The 20,125-nt window shown below is 37.6% G+C and overlaps 1 protein-coding gene across 1 annotated transcript in view; it reads right to left on the bottom strand.

Annotated features, from left to right (window-relative positions):
• Positions 1–20,125, bottom strand: part of ccdc146 (coiled-coil domain containing 146) — a 70,253-nt gene that overhangs the window by 24,741 nt on the left and 25,387 nt on the right. The window contains exons 3-4 of the mRNA XM_051107163.1: positions 2,784–2,942; positions 2,578–2,708 (exon numbers count right to left, since the gene is read on the bottom strand). Coding sequence (XP_050963120.1) covers positions 2,578–2,634 — 57 coding nt within the window. The 5' untranslated portion in view covers positions 2,635–2,708; positions 2,784–2,942. The remainder of the gene's footprint in view (positions 1–2,577; positions 2,709–2,783; positions 2,943–20,125) is intronic.

Raw genomic sequence — 20,125 nt, forward strand, 5'->3', positions numbered from 1 at the left:
GCGCCGTTCTGCTACAGACGTCCCGTGTTCAAATCCTAACTCGAGGACCTTTCCCGATCCTGCCCCCTATCTCTCTCCCACTTTGCATCCTGTCCATTCTGATCTGTCCTGTCATAATAAAGGCTAAAAAAATGCTTAAATGCCTTTTTAAATGTGTTTTTTGGGTTGTGGGACAGTAGTTTGCACCAATTCTGTAGAATGCCCCACATCACTTTCTGTTTCCTCCTGAACCCATCCAGAAAAGGGCGATGGATCCCCATTTTTGTACCCAGAAGCCTTTTGTCCATTGCTATGCTTCAGAAGAGGCCATTCTCACTTTTAAAACCCAAGACATTATGTAATCACTTGCTTCTTGAAAGAGCTTATTAGTGATGTCAAACTGCAGGTAGATCAAGATTAATTGAACAGTAGACTTAGATTTTATTTCTCATGCTCCAGGGCTAATATATCACATGAATGAAATGCTTTGGGAATTTGTAGACCATAAGTGAAAAAGGTCTGTCTGTCTGCAAGAAGTCACTAGAAAGACTAAACACAAAAGGTTGGATGAGAATTTAGATTCATAAAGATGAATGTGAAGAACAAACTCTCCGTAGAGGGAGAAAAGTTTAGTGCGAGTAGGTGGATGTATAGGGTATTTGCTCCATGCTGGACATTGCGTCTGTGGCGGAAGATGGAAGTAATTACCAGTGTAGGTCTGCCAGAGACCATAGACCGGAACTCTTTGGAGAGAAAGAAAAAACAGCAACCTAAAATTGACATAGATATACAGAGAGAAAGGCCTCAAACCACAGTGCTTCTATTCCACAGAGCAGAAGCTCTCATCCCAGCCACAGTCATCTAAAGCAGTCTTTCCTTTTGGATTTTTCCTTCTAGCTTAATAATATGAGAATACTGCATCAAACAGACATCTGCAAAATCTATACAGAATCCGCAGAGACAAACATATTGCTCCGGGAGTCATTTTAGATGTGGTGGCAGTTCTGGTTTATAATTTACAACTGTGCAAATGCTTACAAATGCCACCCATCTGAATATTCATATATTCCACACCACTGCTGTATGACTTTGTCTTCCAATTACGCACGTGAATCTCTCGAGACTTCAAATTTTAATACCACCAGTAATTTCTTGAAACACACAATTCTGCTTTTAAGGTTTTAAACCATTCTGGTGAGGAAGCGAATGGAAAGACTTCCATGAAAGCTTTGTGCAACTTCAAGAATACTCTATGATTATCCTTAAACCAAAATTATAACTTTGGAGGGACTTGGAGCCCGGAGGGACATTCTGTAAAATCTGAAAGCTGACACTCGGTAAACACAGAAGACGTGTAGAGACAATGTCAGCTAATATATGACTCAAAAAACTTGTAAAACAGCCAGAAGGAAAAGTACTGCAAAAACAAAAAGTCTACAATGCCTAATCTTCCATCAAGGATTACATAAGGGCCTGAATGGTCCTTTGTTTAGGGTACCGCTCTGGGGAGGAAAACCACTGTGTTTGGGAATATGATGTCCAAGGTGTAACCAAAGGACAGAGCTAACCAACACAGCCATATTAAAACAGCCTGTTCTCACCCCAAATAAGGAGACAAGCTGAAGATACTGTTTTTAAAGCCCAAATAAGCCTGAAAATAAACCGATTCCTAGTAGAAATGGGTCATTAATGTCACTGTGTTTTAGGCTAAGTTCACACGAGCCTTTAGTGCTCTATTCCGATTTTTTCTCGGATCTGATCTTTGATTGAACTTTTTGTATAGCTGTTCACATGTTTTTTTAAATGTGGCCACTATCAAATATTCTTAACTGATCTCTGAACTCGCATATTTTGATGATTATTGCTGCTGAAAATCGTCAATTATTGTCATGGTTTGGGCTGTACTAATCAGTCGGATAGGGAAAAACATTTGGAGTGCTACAGGCTGCAAAAAGTTATAACAAATCAAGGAAAAGAGTGCAAAAAACTGCCTGAGGAACTTTGACATGTTTTTTCCATGGTTTAGACAGGATAAATTAGATTAACAATGTACACAGTAGTACATTAACCGTGCAATCCATGCTGTTGTTTACATCTGAGTATCGCCAATATGGCCGCACATCCGGGTATCTGACCAAATCGTGATGTACAGTAAGTGCAAACCCTCGATACTTATGAGTTCTGATACATCACTGTACTTCCACTGATGTAAAAGTCAAATTAATATTTACCTGTATTGGGTTTAATACCACATGTGGAAGTGGCACAAAAATCAGATCTGAGTCACATGTGAGCAAAAATCGGATTTGGGCCACATTTGCCTACAGTGTGAACGTAGTGTTGTGCAGGCTGGTTGTGATGTTGAACTTCTCCTGATATTTTTTTCCAGCTCGATCATTTAGCCCACTGAAGCCGTGCTGGTTCACTGCGCTGAGATTTGGAAACAGTCAGCATGCTTTGTCAGGTGAAATTATTTGTGCAGATGTTTGCACAAGTCTTTCTGTCCACTCACAATCTCCAACTCTGACCCCAAGGTCAGACATCTGTGGGAGAGAAGCTGTGGGAAAAGGTTCAGAGAGTGGAGTCTCCCCCTCTTACCCCAGAATTGCAGAAACAGCCGTTCAAGGAGAGCAGAAAAGGCAGGGTGTGCACCATCTGGTTTGCTGGCTGAAGTCTTGTAGGTGCACAAACCCTGTCAAAAACGAAAAGCCAATCCTTGCTTGGAGACTCTAGAGGATGCAATGTTACGAGATTAACATCTGCAATGCTGTATAAATCACATTTAGTTCAGATTTTCAGATTACCTTTGCCAAAGAGTCATCTGAGATAGACGTTTGTCTGTCATAGCAATTAATGTAGAAATTGCCTACATCCATAATATATGATACACACGTTAGTCAGCCCTCTTGTTTTTTTATAACCGTTCTGGCTCATTTCCTCCTCTCCGTCTCCTGAAGAGCCACCTGCAGACACAGAACACAAGGAAACATTGGGAATAAGCCAAACTGCACTGCCACATTTCACATTATTCCCACACTCTGAGATATGGTCAGAGCTACATGGCCAAACTGAACAAAAAGCCAAACTGTTTTTTTGCTATATGCTTGTACATCATTGTTTGACTGACATTTCACAGCTTTACTGACCTGAAAAGTCTTTGCTAAATCAGGACTACAACAGTCATTTTTCATTTTCGTTGCTGAGGAGCGAGTCAGTGAAATTACTTCTGTATGCAAAATAAAAATTCTAAATATCAACCACATGCAGTACAGTGACTGCAATAACAGCACCAACAGCAGGTCTCCCGGGAACAAAACAGGTTGCATCCTGTTTTTGTCTTCAGTGGGAAACCAAGCAAGAGCTGCAGGGTGGTAGAGTAGATGGTTTAAATGGATAGTGAACCTTAAAGTTCTGTCATTAATTACTCACCCTCAAGTTGTTCCAAACCTGTAAGACCTTTGATCACCTTCAGAGCACAAATTAAGATATTTTTAATGAAATCCAAGAGCTTTCTGACCCTGCATAGACAGCAACGCAACTACCACGTTCAATGCCCAGAAGGGTAGTAAGAAGATCAATAAAATAGTCCATGTGGCGTCAGTGGTTCAACTGTAATTTTATGAAGCTACAAAAATACTTTTTGTGCACAAAGAAAACAAAAATAACAACTTTATTCAACATTTTTTTAATAAAGCAGAACGAAGTCATTAAAATACTATAAACCCTGTTAGTAAATACATTTTCATTTTCATGTAAAAGTGGATATTTGTTGTGATAGTTGTATGGAGCAACAGGAAAACAAACTTTGGAATTCTGTTGTTGAAGAGACAAATTTGATACATCCCAGGACAAACAAGGATAAACATTTTACCCTTTTTTCCAATAAACTAGTTGACAAATTAGCATGTTTAACACTCATAATAAATAAACTTGTATTTGCAGAAATCTCCAACCAACCAGCTACGAATATGTGTCTTGATAAGATGTTGCAACTCTAGAAGCATTGCATTGGAAAACAAGCCAGAGGTGACACAAGATACGCACGGAAAATAAATAAATGAGTCTCAGACAAGAAGTCGTCCTGCAGGAATTGGCACTAATGTGAGAGAAGGGGGAGCAAAGGAGGAAATCACAGTGGGAGGAGGTGGATATAAGGACAACAAGGCAGTTTATCTCTGGTTTGACTATGATAACCGTTGGAGCCCAAGCAAGAATACTGTCTTTGCTCTTTTGGCATGTTTTGACTGAGTTTTGCAAGCATGCTGTTTTTTAAGGGTAAACTGAGTTATATTATGACTGCCATTTTCACGTTGCTGTTTTTGTAACTGTTGTTGAGATACATGTGCTGACACATAGTAGGTTGATGTTATTTTTCTACACTGGCAGGACTGAGACTGTTTTAGTGTAGTGTAGTTTTAGTGTATCCAAGGCATGCCCAAGAGGCCATATGACTGACAAGTAAAGCAACATTTCGTTTTGTACCGCGTGATGTTGTACATGATCTCGTGATGAAAACATACCCCATTAAAATTTGTACCAATGGACACATATCACTGCTGTTTCCAACAGAAATAAACACTAGAGGTGATAAAACAGCGAGCATTTGTAATCGTTTTCATACACAGTCATGATTATAGCTCCATATATTATGCTTTCCCAGTGGCATGAGCGTGCTCGGTAGCTCAGCCTGCACAGAATTGGACTTAGGATGTAGAATCTTTGGGTATGAATCCTGTGAAAAACATGACTCACGTTAAAATAGCTGAAAAATGAGATATTGAAAAACAAGCTAAAATGGCATTTTTGCAATTGCGTTTTTAAGTCACATTTGCTTTTGTTCATACTATCGGGTAAGTTTAGGTGAAGTGTAGATGGTACGTTATTTTAAAACATCACGGGGCATTATAGTTATAGCACCACTCAATGGACATTTCAAGTCAGATCTGCGGTAACACATGCAAAACAACGTTATATAAAACCATATGTACATTCACCTGTTCCAGAGAATAAAACAAACACTCTTTTAGCACCACCCAGTGGACACTGAATATGCCACAAAATGTACATGACGGTACATACTGTATTTCAAGTATAAGTGCATTTTCGTCATGAGATCAAAGCTTGTAAATTTTATTTACATGTATTTTAAAGATTTTGTGCTGTGAACTTTGTGCGATGACGACTCTGAAACTCCTTAAGTGTTTCTACTTTTGTGTGCTTTATGCGTGAGACATTCTAAAGCTGAGACTAGTTTTGGTGTTGACTTATTCATCTTATGCAATCTTCCAATGCATTTTAAACATGTATATGTATGGCCTACTATCTATATTTTTTAAAAATGTAAAGCTAGGGTTGCAAAGGGGCGGAAAATTTCCGGTAAATTTCCGGAAACTTTCCATGGAAACTTTGTCCGGGGAATTTTGGAAATATTCCAATTTGGAAATTTAACAGAAATTTACGGGAATTTATGCGAATTTATGGGAATTAATGGGAATTAATGGGACATTTGGGGAAATTTAGAGAAGCTGTATCATAAACAAATATAAATTTCAACATTTTGTTTGATTATAAGCTGACATGCATGCAAACTAATACAAATTTTAAAAATGACATTTTTTGATTTTTTTGGAATCTGTGATGCTTTTTGCCTGGATTTAACTTAAAAAGAACATAATTTATTCAAAACTGAAATCTTTTCTAACAATATAAGTCTTTACTATTACTTTTTGAACTACTTGAACACATCCTTGCTTAATAAAAGTATTGGAAAAAAAAAACATACTGACCCCAACCTTTTGAACAGTACTGTACTATTAAAAAAGGATTTATATTTTAAATAAATGCTGTTCTTTTTCATTAAAGAATCCTGTAAGAAAAGGGAATTTAAAAAATATTAAGCAGCACAGCTGTTTCCAAAATTGATAAATCAGCATTTCAGAATGATTTCTGAAGGATTACATCAATGTGACAGTGAAGACTGTAGTAAATTCAGCTTTTTTTCATAGCAATACATTATATTTTAAAGTATATTAAGACAGAAAACCATTATTTAAAATTGTAATACTTCACAATATGACTGTTTTGTTCTGTATTTTTGCTGAAAAATAAATGAAGGCTTGATGTACATAAGAAATCATAAGAGATGTTCAGAAAACATCAAAAATAGGAATGTGTCCAAACTTTTGACCAGTTCTGTACTTCTGTATAAAAAATTGGCTAGCAGAAGGTATAAGGAATAGCACTGCAGCTTAAGCTAGCTAGCACATGATACTTCCTAAATAGTAAATGAAATAATGCTAACTAGCTTAGATTGTTCATATCTGATTTACTGGCTAGCTACTGTATAAACACTGGGACATGAGATATACTGTATAAACATTTTGGTTTTTGCTAGTTAAACTTACCTAAACTTACTTAATTTACACAAGTAATATCAAAATTTAGATGTAGCCCTTGGGTTTAAATGCAGCAACTGTGCCTTCAGAGAAAATGGGGGGGAATTCCCCCCTTAGGTGACTACTAGGGGAACTGTGTGGGGGAGGGTAATGTTTAATTTTTTAAATTATTATTATCTCACCTAAATGTTTGCTCAGCCAGTGTATTTGTTTTAACAATGGCATAATTTAGTTGCACAGTAGCTTACACACAGCACAAGGAAGTTTTAAACATATATATTTTTGTAATATTTATGTAATTGACATGAACACTGACCATAATATATTTTGATAGTTTGATCTGTGCATGTTATAGAGGAATGTACAGTGGATGTAGGGTGTGTGGCCTTAACAGCCCTGCAGTAAGCAGTGTGCATGTGACTGAGCAGCGTGTAGGTCAGAAATTAAACTAAAATTGCATTAAACCTGGTTGTTTTATCCAAGATTATGCTGCAAGTTTTTCTTCTCATCTACATTTACATTCCCAGTTCCTGCAATTTTGCAAATTCCCAGTTTATTCCCAATAATTCCCATTAATTCCCATATATTCCCATTAATTCCCGTTAATTCCCATATATTCCCGTTAATTCCCATGGAAAGTTTCCAGTCTTGAAAATTCCCGGAATTTTGCAACCCTATGTAAAGCTGACCTCATCATGTTTTTGTAGGGTTCACAATGTGGGTTATGTAACTGTTTTGACAGTTTTGATAAGGTTTCAGCAGCTGGGCTTCTAATTGGTTTTGATCTAACAAAGGCTTTTTTTATTTTTCATATAAACTTGTATCACTTGTTGCCTCTCTCCCCAACTTTTTAACTGCTCACAAATTCTGGAATCGTTCATTAATCTTGGAACATCAATGTCATGTTTATAAACCTTACACAGTTGTAAATCCTCAATATTCCGAGCAAAATAATTGCTTGCAGAGATAACTGGGCTGGGGAAATGTTTACTATCAAGTTAAACTCATAAAATATGGATAGACAGGAAAATAAACAGACAGGCAGGCAGCTGTAATACAGAAAATTACAGTATAAAGCAATCGGTCATCTATTTAAGGTCAAACAGTGTAGGTCAAAATGAAACCAGATGCTAATGGAGGTTCTTAATCATAACACTCTGCCAGATAAATTAACCATTCTAGGAAAAAAAAAATCCACCCTAAATGCTTGGTAATTTGGATTCTCCTTTTTTATTTTCTATTTTTTTAATTAAAAGTAAGTGCACTGAGTTTGTAAAACCTTACCAGGTTTTTGTAAAGGGCCAAGGGTTAGTTTTTAAGAGCTGTTCACAGCCATGTTACAATTGCTCACGGTTGAATTTGGTCGACATATTTGTGCCAATATCTCGCTTTTAAATGGAAAAACCACAGTGCTCTCAAAAGATAGGGCGAAAGAAACTATAAAACTAAATATAAGTTTTTATAGATTTGCTATGAAAAAAGTGTGGTTTAAAGCTTTGCAGAACTGTGGCAAGGGCAAGGAAAGAATATGAAAAAATAAGTGGCTATTTTTCTTAGTATAGTGTCTTTAATGCACATTGTAATTTAAAACTCTCTGCTTTTGAATATTCAGAACTGTAATGAAGAACTATAAAGAACTTTATTGAGTTGACTATACACTTGTACAGCCACTATTACATTCGATAGCAAAATATCGAACCAAGTGTTTCTGCAAACAAATTTTTGCCACAACATTTATCCAAATGGTCTATAGCTTATTTTTGTGGACACACAGATGTAGCAGAGTAACCAAAGGTGTTGTTTATCACATATCTCTCCTGTTTTATTAATGAATGCTGTGTCATTGTGTTATCTAATGCTTAAATATTCACTCTAGTGCCTCTCTGGCAGTCCCTCATCTCTATAATTAGACTGGCAAACTAACAGAGCTTTGATGTTTATGCGCTCAGCTGCTCTGCAAAAAGAACTCAGATGTTTCAGTTTTATTCATCCAACAGAATCCTCAATTTTCCCATGAATATGGTGGCAAAGGAATAAGCTTCTAGTCATACCCCCCACCCTCTCTTACTTCATTTATCACTCATATCTTGCAGTCCGAGCATTCTGGGTTTCCCAGAAATTGTTTTGAGATTTATAGATAGGTACAGCTGAACATTGGAAGTGGCAGGTGCTCCAAGTTAAAACATTACCAAGGCAAATAGCCTGAGTCATGAAGCATTCCCACATTGATAAGCAATGAGATCATCTAACAAGTACATGCAATAGTATCTCCTTTCAGCTCTCCCACCCAGCATAAAATTAAAAGCAGAGTGTGCACATATTCTGCTAATATATAGCACAGTTTAAGTCAAGTAAGACAGTTCTTCAATCTTTAAGGCTGCGTTTACACTAGTGCGTTTTCGTTTTGAAACGCATAACAGACCCCGTTTTAGTTTGAAAACTTCGGGGCTGTATTTCAGTGTAAACGGACCAAAACGGAGACTTTTAAAACGATGGCGTGGCTGCCCACATTCGATCTGTGTATCCTTCATGACCGTGTAAACAATAACATCATGCTCATTGTTGTACCCATAGATTTGTGCAGATAGATGCATTATTCGACCCAAGCACGTAGACGCGTCCGCCTTAGGGATCTACCTATCTACCTGCGTGAATGGCCATGTGACATGCATTTTCGGTTGTATAGTGTAGACGGAGATCGATCGTGTCTGAAACGCGGAGAAAACACTAGTGTAGACGAGGATCGTTTTCATTTTAAACCGTTTTAAAACTAAAACACACTAGTGTAAACAGGGCCTAACTCTTTAGTAGAACTGTAAATGAGTCACTACAGGAGTTCCATAAAAGAATTTTGCTTGAGTGCTACATGACCCAATTGTGGGTTAAGAACTTAAAGGGATAGTTCAGCTTTTAAATTCAAATGGAAATGTTCTGCAATTAAAACTCATTTTGTGTTTCACAGATGACAGTAAGTCAGAAGAGTTTAAAAAATAAGAGCAAACCACACTTCATTAATGAGTACTTAATTTGTATAAGAACTAGTGAAGATAGACATAGTCACATATGCGGAAGGAATCAGGTGGAGGTTTTATTTCTTAAAGTATCGGGTATTTATCCAGTTTCTCTGAGCGTGATTTGTTGCAAAAGTGCCTAGATTGGACATGTGAAGAAGGGAAAGTATTTGGTTGTTAAAATCCTCCTAGCTCCCACAATATCCTTATGTTCACACACTTCCATATCCCCCTCAGCTGTGCTTCCATCCAAAAAAATAAAGTGCGTACAAGGGTTATCTTATTTACACTGACAACATGAAGGGAAGGTGAATTGGAGAGAAAGGAGCTTTTAAATATATCCCAGTTGCATCAGTCTTTCTAGTACTGCTCATTAACCTCATCTGCTCATATTTTTTTTTTTTTTTTTTTTTTTGCAAAACAGACCTCCTTAAGGGGTGTTCACACATGTTGTTTCAAAACACAAGCATGGCAGTAAAAAGTTAAACATCTTTTAACTTGACGTGCTCAAGTGCACGACGCCGCAAAATTGCGAGACGTAAGTGCAAAGGCCGTTTAGCTTCTGAGATGACCTTCTAAGATGTTCCAGGTTGGATTCATTAATCAGTACTTAATTTGTATAAGAACTAGTGCTGTCAAATCGATTAATCGTGATTAATCACATCCAAAATAAATGGGTTTTTTTGTGTACTGTGTATATTTATTTGTATATATAAATACATACACATACACGTATATATTTAAGAAATATTCACATGTACTGTATATATTTACATTTATATACGATTTATATTATACATAAATATATATTACATATATGTCTTTAGTATATACATGTATGTGTGTGTTTTTATATATACATATAAATATATACAGTACACACACATATTATGTAAACGCAAACTATTTTGGATGTGATTTGACAGCATTAATCAGAGCAAAACACTTTGCACATTCTCACATGACACTTTAGTAACAAAACATTTTCCTTGTCAAGGTCTACCTGAATGCTTAGGAGGACAATGAGAAATCTTCTAAGACATCTTTAAACACATCCGGACTGGTCCTTCTGGAAGTACAAGTGCTTTCCAGTAACAGTGCATCTTTTAATGTCTATAAAGTTCAGAGTGGTACTTTACTGTCTGTGTTATGGGTGAGTCATTCAATTATATTTTAATACAGATGAGGAAACCACAACACTGGCGCCACATCACAGCTATAACAGTCTCACTGGCAAAAACGTACACACAGACATGCTCCACCACCATAAAGCTGCTCTACAGATGTTCATGAGTAACCTCTGTGTCTTTCCCTGCATACATACATCACAACACAAGTATGTATCCTGTCAGAAGGGGGAGCACAGAAAAGAGAGCGTAAACAAAATCAGCATGTTAAATCTATCAACAAACAAGTCCAGGTCTCCTGTGCGCCCTAGACGCAGAGAAGGGTTCCAACCAAGATACGACACTATTCTTGAGCATGTGCGTACTTGGATGCATCCACAGTACCTTCTTTGTAGGCAGCAGATGTCTTCACAGGATGTCTTTGTCCACTGTCAGACACGACTTTTGTGTGAACCTAAATAAGTGTGCCAGAGCTGTTGGGCTTTTGTTAGAGACGTGCGTCTTATTCTTTGCCCCTTCATCTGTACCCCCGAAACTAGACAAACTGATGGGGACGGGGAGGCCCTGCCAGATGTGAGCCATTTGGATCCTAAGTGGGTCCACTTGGTTTCCACAGCAGAACCTTAAAAAGATTCAAATTCCTTTAGAAATGATAAACAGGGTCTCAAAAGTAGAAATAACACAGGAAATAGCATTTGGATAGCATTTGGATAGCCTTGATCTGCTTCTCTTTCTGAGGTGTTGTAGTGCACACTGAGGTGAGGAAATTGAAGCACAGTTATCAGTTTTGCCATATCTGCATAACAATTGTACTTTGCTATGTCCTTATCAAAGAGTAAATTAAAAGATTAAAGGAAAATTGCCAGAGTGCCTTCTGTGTGAACACAAACATGTTCTGTGATTGATTCCGGGAATGATCGCAGGTTGAGGACCTATTAACGAGCCGGAACGAGCGCTGTGTGAATAAAAGCCAGAACCAATGCCGTAAAGGCTGTGTGATGACGCATGTTATCGTGCAACTCTTTTACCGGGTGATTTGAGGGCAGATCAACATTTGGGGCGAAAAAAAAAAGGTGTAAACAGGAATGATGCAGAGATCCCCAAATCGCTGTTTGAAAGAGGTTTAAGTGACCATCAGTATTGATATCCTTGTGGGCAACACGCTGACACAAAGCAGTGTTGCACTACCTGGTGTTCCAAGTTCGAAACCCAATCCTACTTCTGCTTTCTTTCCCACTTTACTCCTCTACACTGTCCCATAAAAATAAAGGCAAAATAAATATATATATTTAAAAAAAAGATTAAGTGATTAAAACTACAAATGTGACCTTGGACCACAAAACCAGTCATAAGGGTCAATTTTTTTAAATTAAGGTCTGAATAAATAAGCTTTCCATTAATGTATGGTTTGTTAGGATAGGACAATATTTGGCCGAGATACAACTGTTTGAAAATCTGGAATCTGAGGGTGCAAAAAAATCTAAATATTGACAAAATTGCCTTTAAAGTTGTCCAAATGAAGTTCTTAGCAATGCAAATTATGAATCAGAAATTATGTTTTTATATATTTACGGTAGAATATCTTAATGGAACATGATGTTTACTTAATATCCTACTGATTTTTGGCATTGTTGGCTATTGCTACAAATATATCAGTGCTACTTAAGACTGGTTTTGTGATCCTGGATCACAAATAAGCTATTCCTGAAAAGGTATAGCTTACTACGGTTCTGTGATGTTTGTTTGAATGGTGCACGTGAGCTGGTTCAACCAATGGAGTAATTTTTCACCATTTGTTGCCATTTTATAGTGCAGAATAATACACTTTGCCATTAAATACAAAATGCGGTCATAATAAAGTACAGATAATGCAGAAATAGTACTCTATAATACAAAGATCTTCTCAGATTTGTGGTATAGATGAAGTTTGTTTTGTCTGCCCGGAATGAGAAAGAAAAGTAACTTGCCATCATGCACAAGTTTAAGGCTAGTGATGAAAGTGGAGACCACACATCTGTGAAAACAAAGTGTGTATACTGTAGGCTCCGCAGTTACATAAATCATCCTCTAAAAATAAATCAAGCATTGGTTGCTGAGACATTGTGTTGTTTATGTTCAGTAGGGATGACGTCACATATGCGGAAGGAATCAGGTGGAGGTTTTATTTCTTAAAGTATCGGGTATTTATCCAGTTTCTCTGAGCGTGATTTGTTGCAAAAGTGCCTAGATTGGACATGTGAAGAAGGGAAAGTATTTGGTTGTTAAAATCCTCCTAGCTCCCACAATATCCTTATGTTCACACACTTCCATATCCCCCTCAGCTGTGCTTCCATCCAAAAAAATAAAGTGCGTACAAGGGTTATCTTATTTACACTGACAACATGAAGGGAAGATGAATTGGAGAGAAAGGAGCTTTTAAATATATCCCAGTTGCATCAGTCTTTCTAGTACTGCTCATTAACCTCATCTGCTTTTTTTTTTTTTTTTTTTTTTTTTGCAAAACAGACCTTCTTAAGGGGTGTTCACACATGTTGTTTCAAAACACAAGCATGGCAGTAAAAAGTTAAACATCTTTTAACTTGACGTGCTCAAGTGCACGACGCCGCAAAATTGCGAGACGTAAGTGCAAAGGCCGTTTAGCTTCTGAGATGACCTTCTAAGATGTTCCAGGTTGGATAATGCTTCTGGTAGTTGGTGGACCAGCAAAGCTAAGATGTTCCTCATCAAAACAAGCCAGTCACAATGGACTTTTTGGTGATGCTGGTCAACCAAAAGACTATATGCGTGTGGAATGAGATAATGAGATAATCTGTATCCGTTTTTGGAGGCGTTTTTTACTCATCTATGCCCCAAGGTGAGCTTTTTCTGGAACTCATTTAGGTTCAGAAGAAGCTGAAACTGGTTTGGTTTAAATGGGATGGTCTACTTGAGGTCTTTCATCACAGCTCTGTTCGGAATCTATGACAAATAAAACCTCCATGCTGGGTGTTACAGCTGTCTGGCTCTGGTCTCCTGGGCCTTGTTGTAAAAGGCTGTAACGAGGAACAGATTTGTCAAACAATTAGCACATGTTGCAGTGACATAGGTCCCAATTACTTTGCTTCCTATACAGTCACAAACTTGTGTAACATGTTGGGACAAGGAAGTAAGATCCTCCTTAGGGTTTGGGCAATGGGAACACATTCAGGTGTTGGCTCAACCTATAATCAATGTGCTTCGACGCAAATATTGGGAAAATATTGGGATTCTTTGTTGATGCTGTTGTCCTTGGATATTTTCCATCTCTAAAGAAACTGACTAGGAGACAAGAAGTTTTGTTGGAGTCTGAGCCATGCAGCGTTTATCCATTTAGACTTGTAGACACATGCTCTGGAGTAAGAGATGATGAAAGTCAAGATGATCTGGTCCCTTTACCCTTGATTTATTAAGCACCTTTCTGGATGACTGAATACTTAGTGAAGCTCAAAGGAATAGGTCAGTCACTGAGAACTCTATGATTACATTTCAAGTAGCATAATGGATATGATAAGTTAGTAGTTTGGTCTTGGTGAACTGGATCTGCTTATGTTGCTCCTGCTGATCAAATATGAAAACTTTCTATTGCAAAGAAAATACATCTGTCATCATTTACTCTTCTCCATATCACTCTAAATCTGTATGACTTTCTTTTCTCAGTGGAGCTCAAAGGAGAACAAAGGCAGTTCCCACAATTACAATAAATGGAGATTGATGTTTTCAAGAATTGAAAGGGCTTCAAACACAATAAGGGGAAAATATGACTTTTGGGCTATATACTGTACATCTTGAGTCACAAGATAATTTTGTGAGTAAGCAGACAATACATCTTTGAAAAGTGGGGTATTTCTTGCTGAGCCTGGTTTAATAAGTCCCAAGTAAAACTAAAGAACCAGGTCATTCTGACTCATGAATCAAACACTTGGTTCGGTTTAGCGAACCAGATCAACTTATTAATTGAAAAGATCTAACTAAAAAGTCACCCAAAGATTTTTTGATGAAATCTGAGTGCTTTTTGACACTACATAGACAGCAATGCAACTACCACATTCAAGGTCCAGAAAGGTAGTAAGTATGGCTGGGAATTGATTTCAAAAAGAATAGATTCTGAGGCTTTTGGAATCGAGAGTCAATTCCAAAGGTTAGAATTGATCCCATCATGGGGAATCGACCCCTCATTCAGAGGCGTTTTCAGTTCAACAGCTTATCTGTGGGTGCCTCTCAAACGGAAGGCTGCATTTCTTGGCTGCTATGCCATCGAACGTCACTGAACATCGATTCACAAAAATAAACTGAATGAAAAGTTGGTACTAAGCTTGTCTAAGTTTGAGGATGCAGCCATCCATTTAAGAAGCACGCATTAAATTTCCTCTTGCTCGCTAAAAGTGATTAGAAGTCTGATTCGTTTCCACAAAAAGGTTCTTTCAGATTGTTGAACTGGCTTGTTTTGCCCACATTTTTTTTTACGACAGAATAGATCAAGATGTGACTGAGGGTCTTGATCTTATTACATCTTCAATAAAATGCTATTTGTTTTAACCTTTCTATCACCCAGTGGTAATTCTGAAAGAAAGCGGTGAGAGCACAGATCAGTGGCTGAGAGTGCATTTTACTGACAAATAAACCACAAGCTCTTATATCAGTGTCCCCCTGTAGTGAAAATCAAGATTTTTATGTTGTTTATTTGTCTGTGTGGTGTTTTTAATATGCCTTTAGACAAACCATGTCCCAGTCCATTAATCAACACCATTGCTAAATATTTTCTCCTTAAAACTGTAGTAGCATATTCATAGATCTGCGTATAGTAAATGAGGCAAGGGGGTAGTTACATTCAAGCTGTTTTAAGACATGAGAAAATTATTTTTACAAGAAAAAACATTTAAATATGGCATTTTGATGATCAGAGATCCAAATCAGGGATACAAATTTTGACTATAGGGGGACTTTAATGTTCTGTAGTGTAAAAAATAAAAAACACAATTTGTTGAGTCAGCTTAAAATAATTTGTTACCCTGCTGCCTTAAAATTGTAAGTTCAGTCAACTAAAATAAGTTCAGTCAACTTGAAATGTTAAGTTGTACTAAGTAACAACTTTTTTTATTTGTGTCTGCTAAACTTACCAGATGGGTAAGTAACCCAGCGAGTTGATTCAACTCAAATATCTAAGTTGTCATTTAGTATAATTTAACATTTCAAGTTGAATAAACTTTTTTTGAGTTGACTTAAAATTTTAAGGCAGCCAGGTTACAAATTATTTTAAGTTGACTCAACAAATTGTTTTTTACAGTGTGGTTATTGTGTTTCAGTATACAGTTAGTTAATTTTGTTCAAAGCATGCGGTTAAAGTAAACATCATTCAGCTGAACTGTCCACATTTTAGACACTGCAATAAATGCATGTCCACTGCTGAGCTGTTTGCTATGACTAATTTAATGCACAATGCAGACAAAATTACAATTTAAAATCAATCAGAGCTACAGAAATGCATTGCAGTTTTTACAAATAAAGCTTTATATTATGATTAGACTACTTTCTACAACGTTAATATCCTGCAGTCATGGCGAAATTAGGTTCCTCCAATGTTAAAAAAAAAAAAAACAAGAATCGAAAACAACAGTGAGGAATCGATTCTTGAAATTGAACCGGGAATCAGAATCAGACTCGATTTCCAGAATTTAGGAATCAAACAGCCCTAGTAGTAAGGACATTGTTAAAAAAAGTCCATGTGACATCAGTGGTTTAACCGTAATTTTATAAAGCTGTCGGCGCCGATGGCCGTGGGGCAGTGCGCCGACATGCAGCGGCGTTGCGTTACGGGTGTCCCGAGTTCGAAACCCAGCTTGATGACTTTTCCTGATCCTGCCCTCTTTTCTCTCCCACTTTGCTTCCTGTCAGCTATGATCTATTCTATTACAATAAAAAGGCCAAGAAATACAAATTATGAAGCTACGAGAATACTTTTTTAGTGCGAAGAAAACAAAAATAACAAATTTCCTCGACAATTTCTGCTCTTCCGTGTCATTAATCGATGCATGTTAATGAGAGTACCACAACGCGTCAGTTGCGTTGTGTCTATGCAGGGTCAGAAAGCTCTTGGATGTCAACAAAAAATCTTAATTTGTGTTCCCGAAGATGAACAAAGGTCTTATGGGTTTGGAACAACATGAGGGTGAGTAATTTTTGTCTGAACTATACCTTTAATAAATTCTCATGAGTGCGAACAACTACTCTGTTTGTGATCTATAACATCAGAAGAGTTAGAATAGACCACATCTATTATTTTTTTTTTTTTGTAACTTTTATTTATCAGTTGCAAAAGACAAACATGGAGTGCATACAAAATGTCAATGTCCTACAATGTCTTTTCTCCCATTTTTATGAACTTAACTGAACAAGATCCCCCTTCCCCAAACCCATAATCCACTTATACAAAAAATAAAAATAAAATAAATAAATAAAATAAATAAATAAATAAATAACAAAAATAAAAATAAATAAAATAAAATAAATAAATATATAATAATCATAATAATGATAATAATAAAATACAAAAAATACATACAAAAACCTTTATATGTACTCATACATACATTTAAATACACCTATACCTGCACAGTAATAATTAAAGATACCAATGTAAGTTGCTAGTGTTAATCATTCACAGTGCAGTGTAAATATCAAACAATTGCTGCCTACTCCTCAGACATTAGAGCGAGTTATCTGTTATGTTGGAGTGTCTTAGGGTGAACAGATCAAAATCGGTGGGGGGGGGGCTACCTGCCGCCGGCGAACCGAGACAGAAGGAATAGTATATATGTGACCATATAGTGGGACCCTACAAAGAGACTTCCTGAGCTGGCAGCCCATCTAGATAATTAAGTAGTGGTCTCCAATGAATATAAAACCTGTCAGTTGACCCCCTAAGCGAGAATTTGATTTTCTCCAATTTCAAAAGGCCTAAAATGTCATGTAACCAAACTTTGATTAATGGTGGTTGAGAAGACTTCCACAATAACAAAATTCTCTTGCGAGCAACAAGAGAGGAGAAGGCGATTATGTTATTTTGAGTTGTTGTGGTACGGATGTCGTCTGGGGGCTTGCCAAAAATAGCAATATGTGGGGTTGGAGTTAAATTTATGCCTAATATATCTGAAATTGTTTTAAAGAATAGTCGCCAGAATTCAGACAGCTTGGGGCATGTCCAAAACATGTGGGTAAGGTTACATGGGGCCTGCGAGCATTTGCTACAAGTATCATCAAATTTGCCTGGATAGAGCTTTGATATTTTGGCCTTACTATAGTGTAATCTGTGAAAGACTTTAAATTGTATTAGTGACAGTCTAGCGCAGCTGGATGACGAGTTAACAATCCCCATGGCTCCTTCCCAAAATTTTTCAGACAGATTTAATTGAAGTTCTGACTCCCAGTTCATCTTGATCTTATGTAAAATAGATTCACTGTTGGTGGACAATAAATTATAAAGAAAGGAGATATGGCCCTTTGATAGAGTTTTAGCCTTAAGAGCCAGGTCCATCCCGCTGGGTGTTGGAATCCGTGGAAATGACGTGGCGTGTGTTTTCGCAAAGTCCCGTAACTGGAAGTATCGGAAAAAGTCTGATTTATGTAGGTTGAAGGTAGAAATTAATTGGTTAAAGCTCGCAAATATGCCATCAATGTACAGGTCTCCCAAACTACATAGCCCTTTGCTTTCTAAAACTGAAAAACGTGAATCTGTTTTTGCTGGAATGAACAGATGGTTATTACAAATTGGAGTTGCTAAAGGGGGGGTGAGCCATCCGAAGTGGCGTCTTATTTGCGTCCAAATTTTTAGAGTTCCGACTACAACCGGGTTAGACGTGAAACTTGTTGGGGAGAAGGGCAACATGTTACATGTTAATGCTAGCAGCGACGAGGAGCAGGAGGCTGACTCACTCTGGCACCAACTAGATTGAGGGAAAGTAAACCAAGATATTATCTTATGCACATTGGCAGCCCAGTAGTAACCAATAAGATTGGGTAGACCCAGTCCCCCAGCCGATTTATGCCTAGAAAGCATTGTACGGCTTGCCCTTGGCCGTTTACCAGCCCAGATGAATGATGAGATAATATCATTTATAGTTGTGAAATAGGACTTGGGGAGGAAAATGGGGAGGCATTGAAAAACATACAAGTATCTTGGTAATATATTCATTTTTATAATTTGTATCCTACCGGCTAAGGACAACGGAAGGTAATTCCATCTCTGTAAATCGGACTTGACCGTCGTTGTTAATGAAGTGAAATTTTGCTCTCGCATTGTTCGTAAGGATTGTGTAACTGTAATGCCAAGGTATTTAAATCCTGTATTGGCAATTTTAAAGGGTATAGTTGATGGTGATATGGCTATGGCTAATTGGTTTATTGGCAAGTATTCACTTTTAGAGATATTTAGCTTATATCCCGACAGACGACCAAAAACATTCAGCAAAGTCAGTATACGTGGAATGCTTGTTAATGGGTTACTTACATAAAGAAGCAGATCATCTGCATATAACGAAACTTGATGCTTTATGCCCCATCTCTCAATCCCCCAAGTCCCTCCTCCATTTTTAGAGCAGCCGACAACGGTTCAATCGCCAGCGCAAATAATAATGGGGATAACGGGCACCCCTGTCGTGTTCCCCGAAAAAGTGGAAACGGAATAGAACGTTGGTTATTTGTGCACACTGAGGCGCAGGGAGATGAATAAAGTAATCTGATCCATGATATTAAGTTAGTATTAAAACCAAACTGTCTCAGGCAAAAGAGGAGGTAGTCCCACTCCACCCTGTCGAAGGCCTTCTCGGCGTCAAGAGATATTATTGCCTCTGGGATGTTAGAGGAAGATGGAGAGAGGATGACGCCGAGAAGCCTTCTTATATTAGAGTATGAGTGTCTTCCCCCTATAAATCCCGTCTGGTCCTCTGAAATGATTTTGGGCATGACAGACTCCAATCTCCGAGCTAGAATTTTTGCGAGTATTTTAACATCTACCGAAAGGAGTGATATTGGTCGATAAGAAGCGCAGCTCAGTGGGTCCTTACCCTTCTTATAAATTAGAGAGATGGAAGCCTGCATAAGGGTGGGCGGCAGAGTGCCTCGATTAAATGAGTAGTTAAACATTTCAAGTAATAATGGAGCTAATTTATCAGAGAATTTTTTATAGAACTCGACCGGATATCCGTCGGGGCCTGGGGATTTGCCACTGTTCATTGAGTGTATTGCTTCTTTAATTTCTGAGAGAGTAAGAGCGGCGTCTAGTCTCAGATTATCCTCGGGTGACACTTTAGGTAAATCCAATTTTCCAAAAAAATTATTTAGTTGGTTTTCATCTGTGAGGGATTCTGATGCATACAGTTGGGAAAAAAAATGATCTAAAAGTGTCATTTATTCTGTCCGGGTTATCGGTTATTGAGCCTGACTCATCAGTTATCTGAGTAATTTGATTTGATGCTGCTTTTGCCTTTAGCTGATGAGCTAACAGGCGTCCAGCTTTGTCACCATGTTCGTACACTAATCCCCGAGAACGAAGAAGAAGCTGTTCAGCTTCAAAAGTAAGAAGGAGATCAAGTTCAGTTTG

This window comes from Labeo rohita, chromosome 4 (genome assembly GCF_022985175.1).
Source record: "Labeo rohita strain BAU-BD-2019 chromosome 4, IGBB_LRoh.1.0, whole genome shotgun sequence".
Taxonomy (NCBI): Eukaryota; Metazoa; Chordata; class Actinopteri; order Cypriniformes; family Cyprinidae; genus Labeo; species Labeo rohita.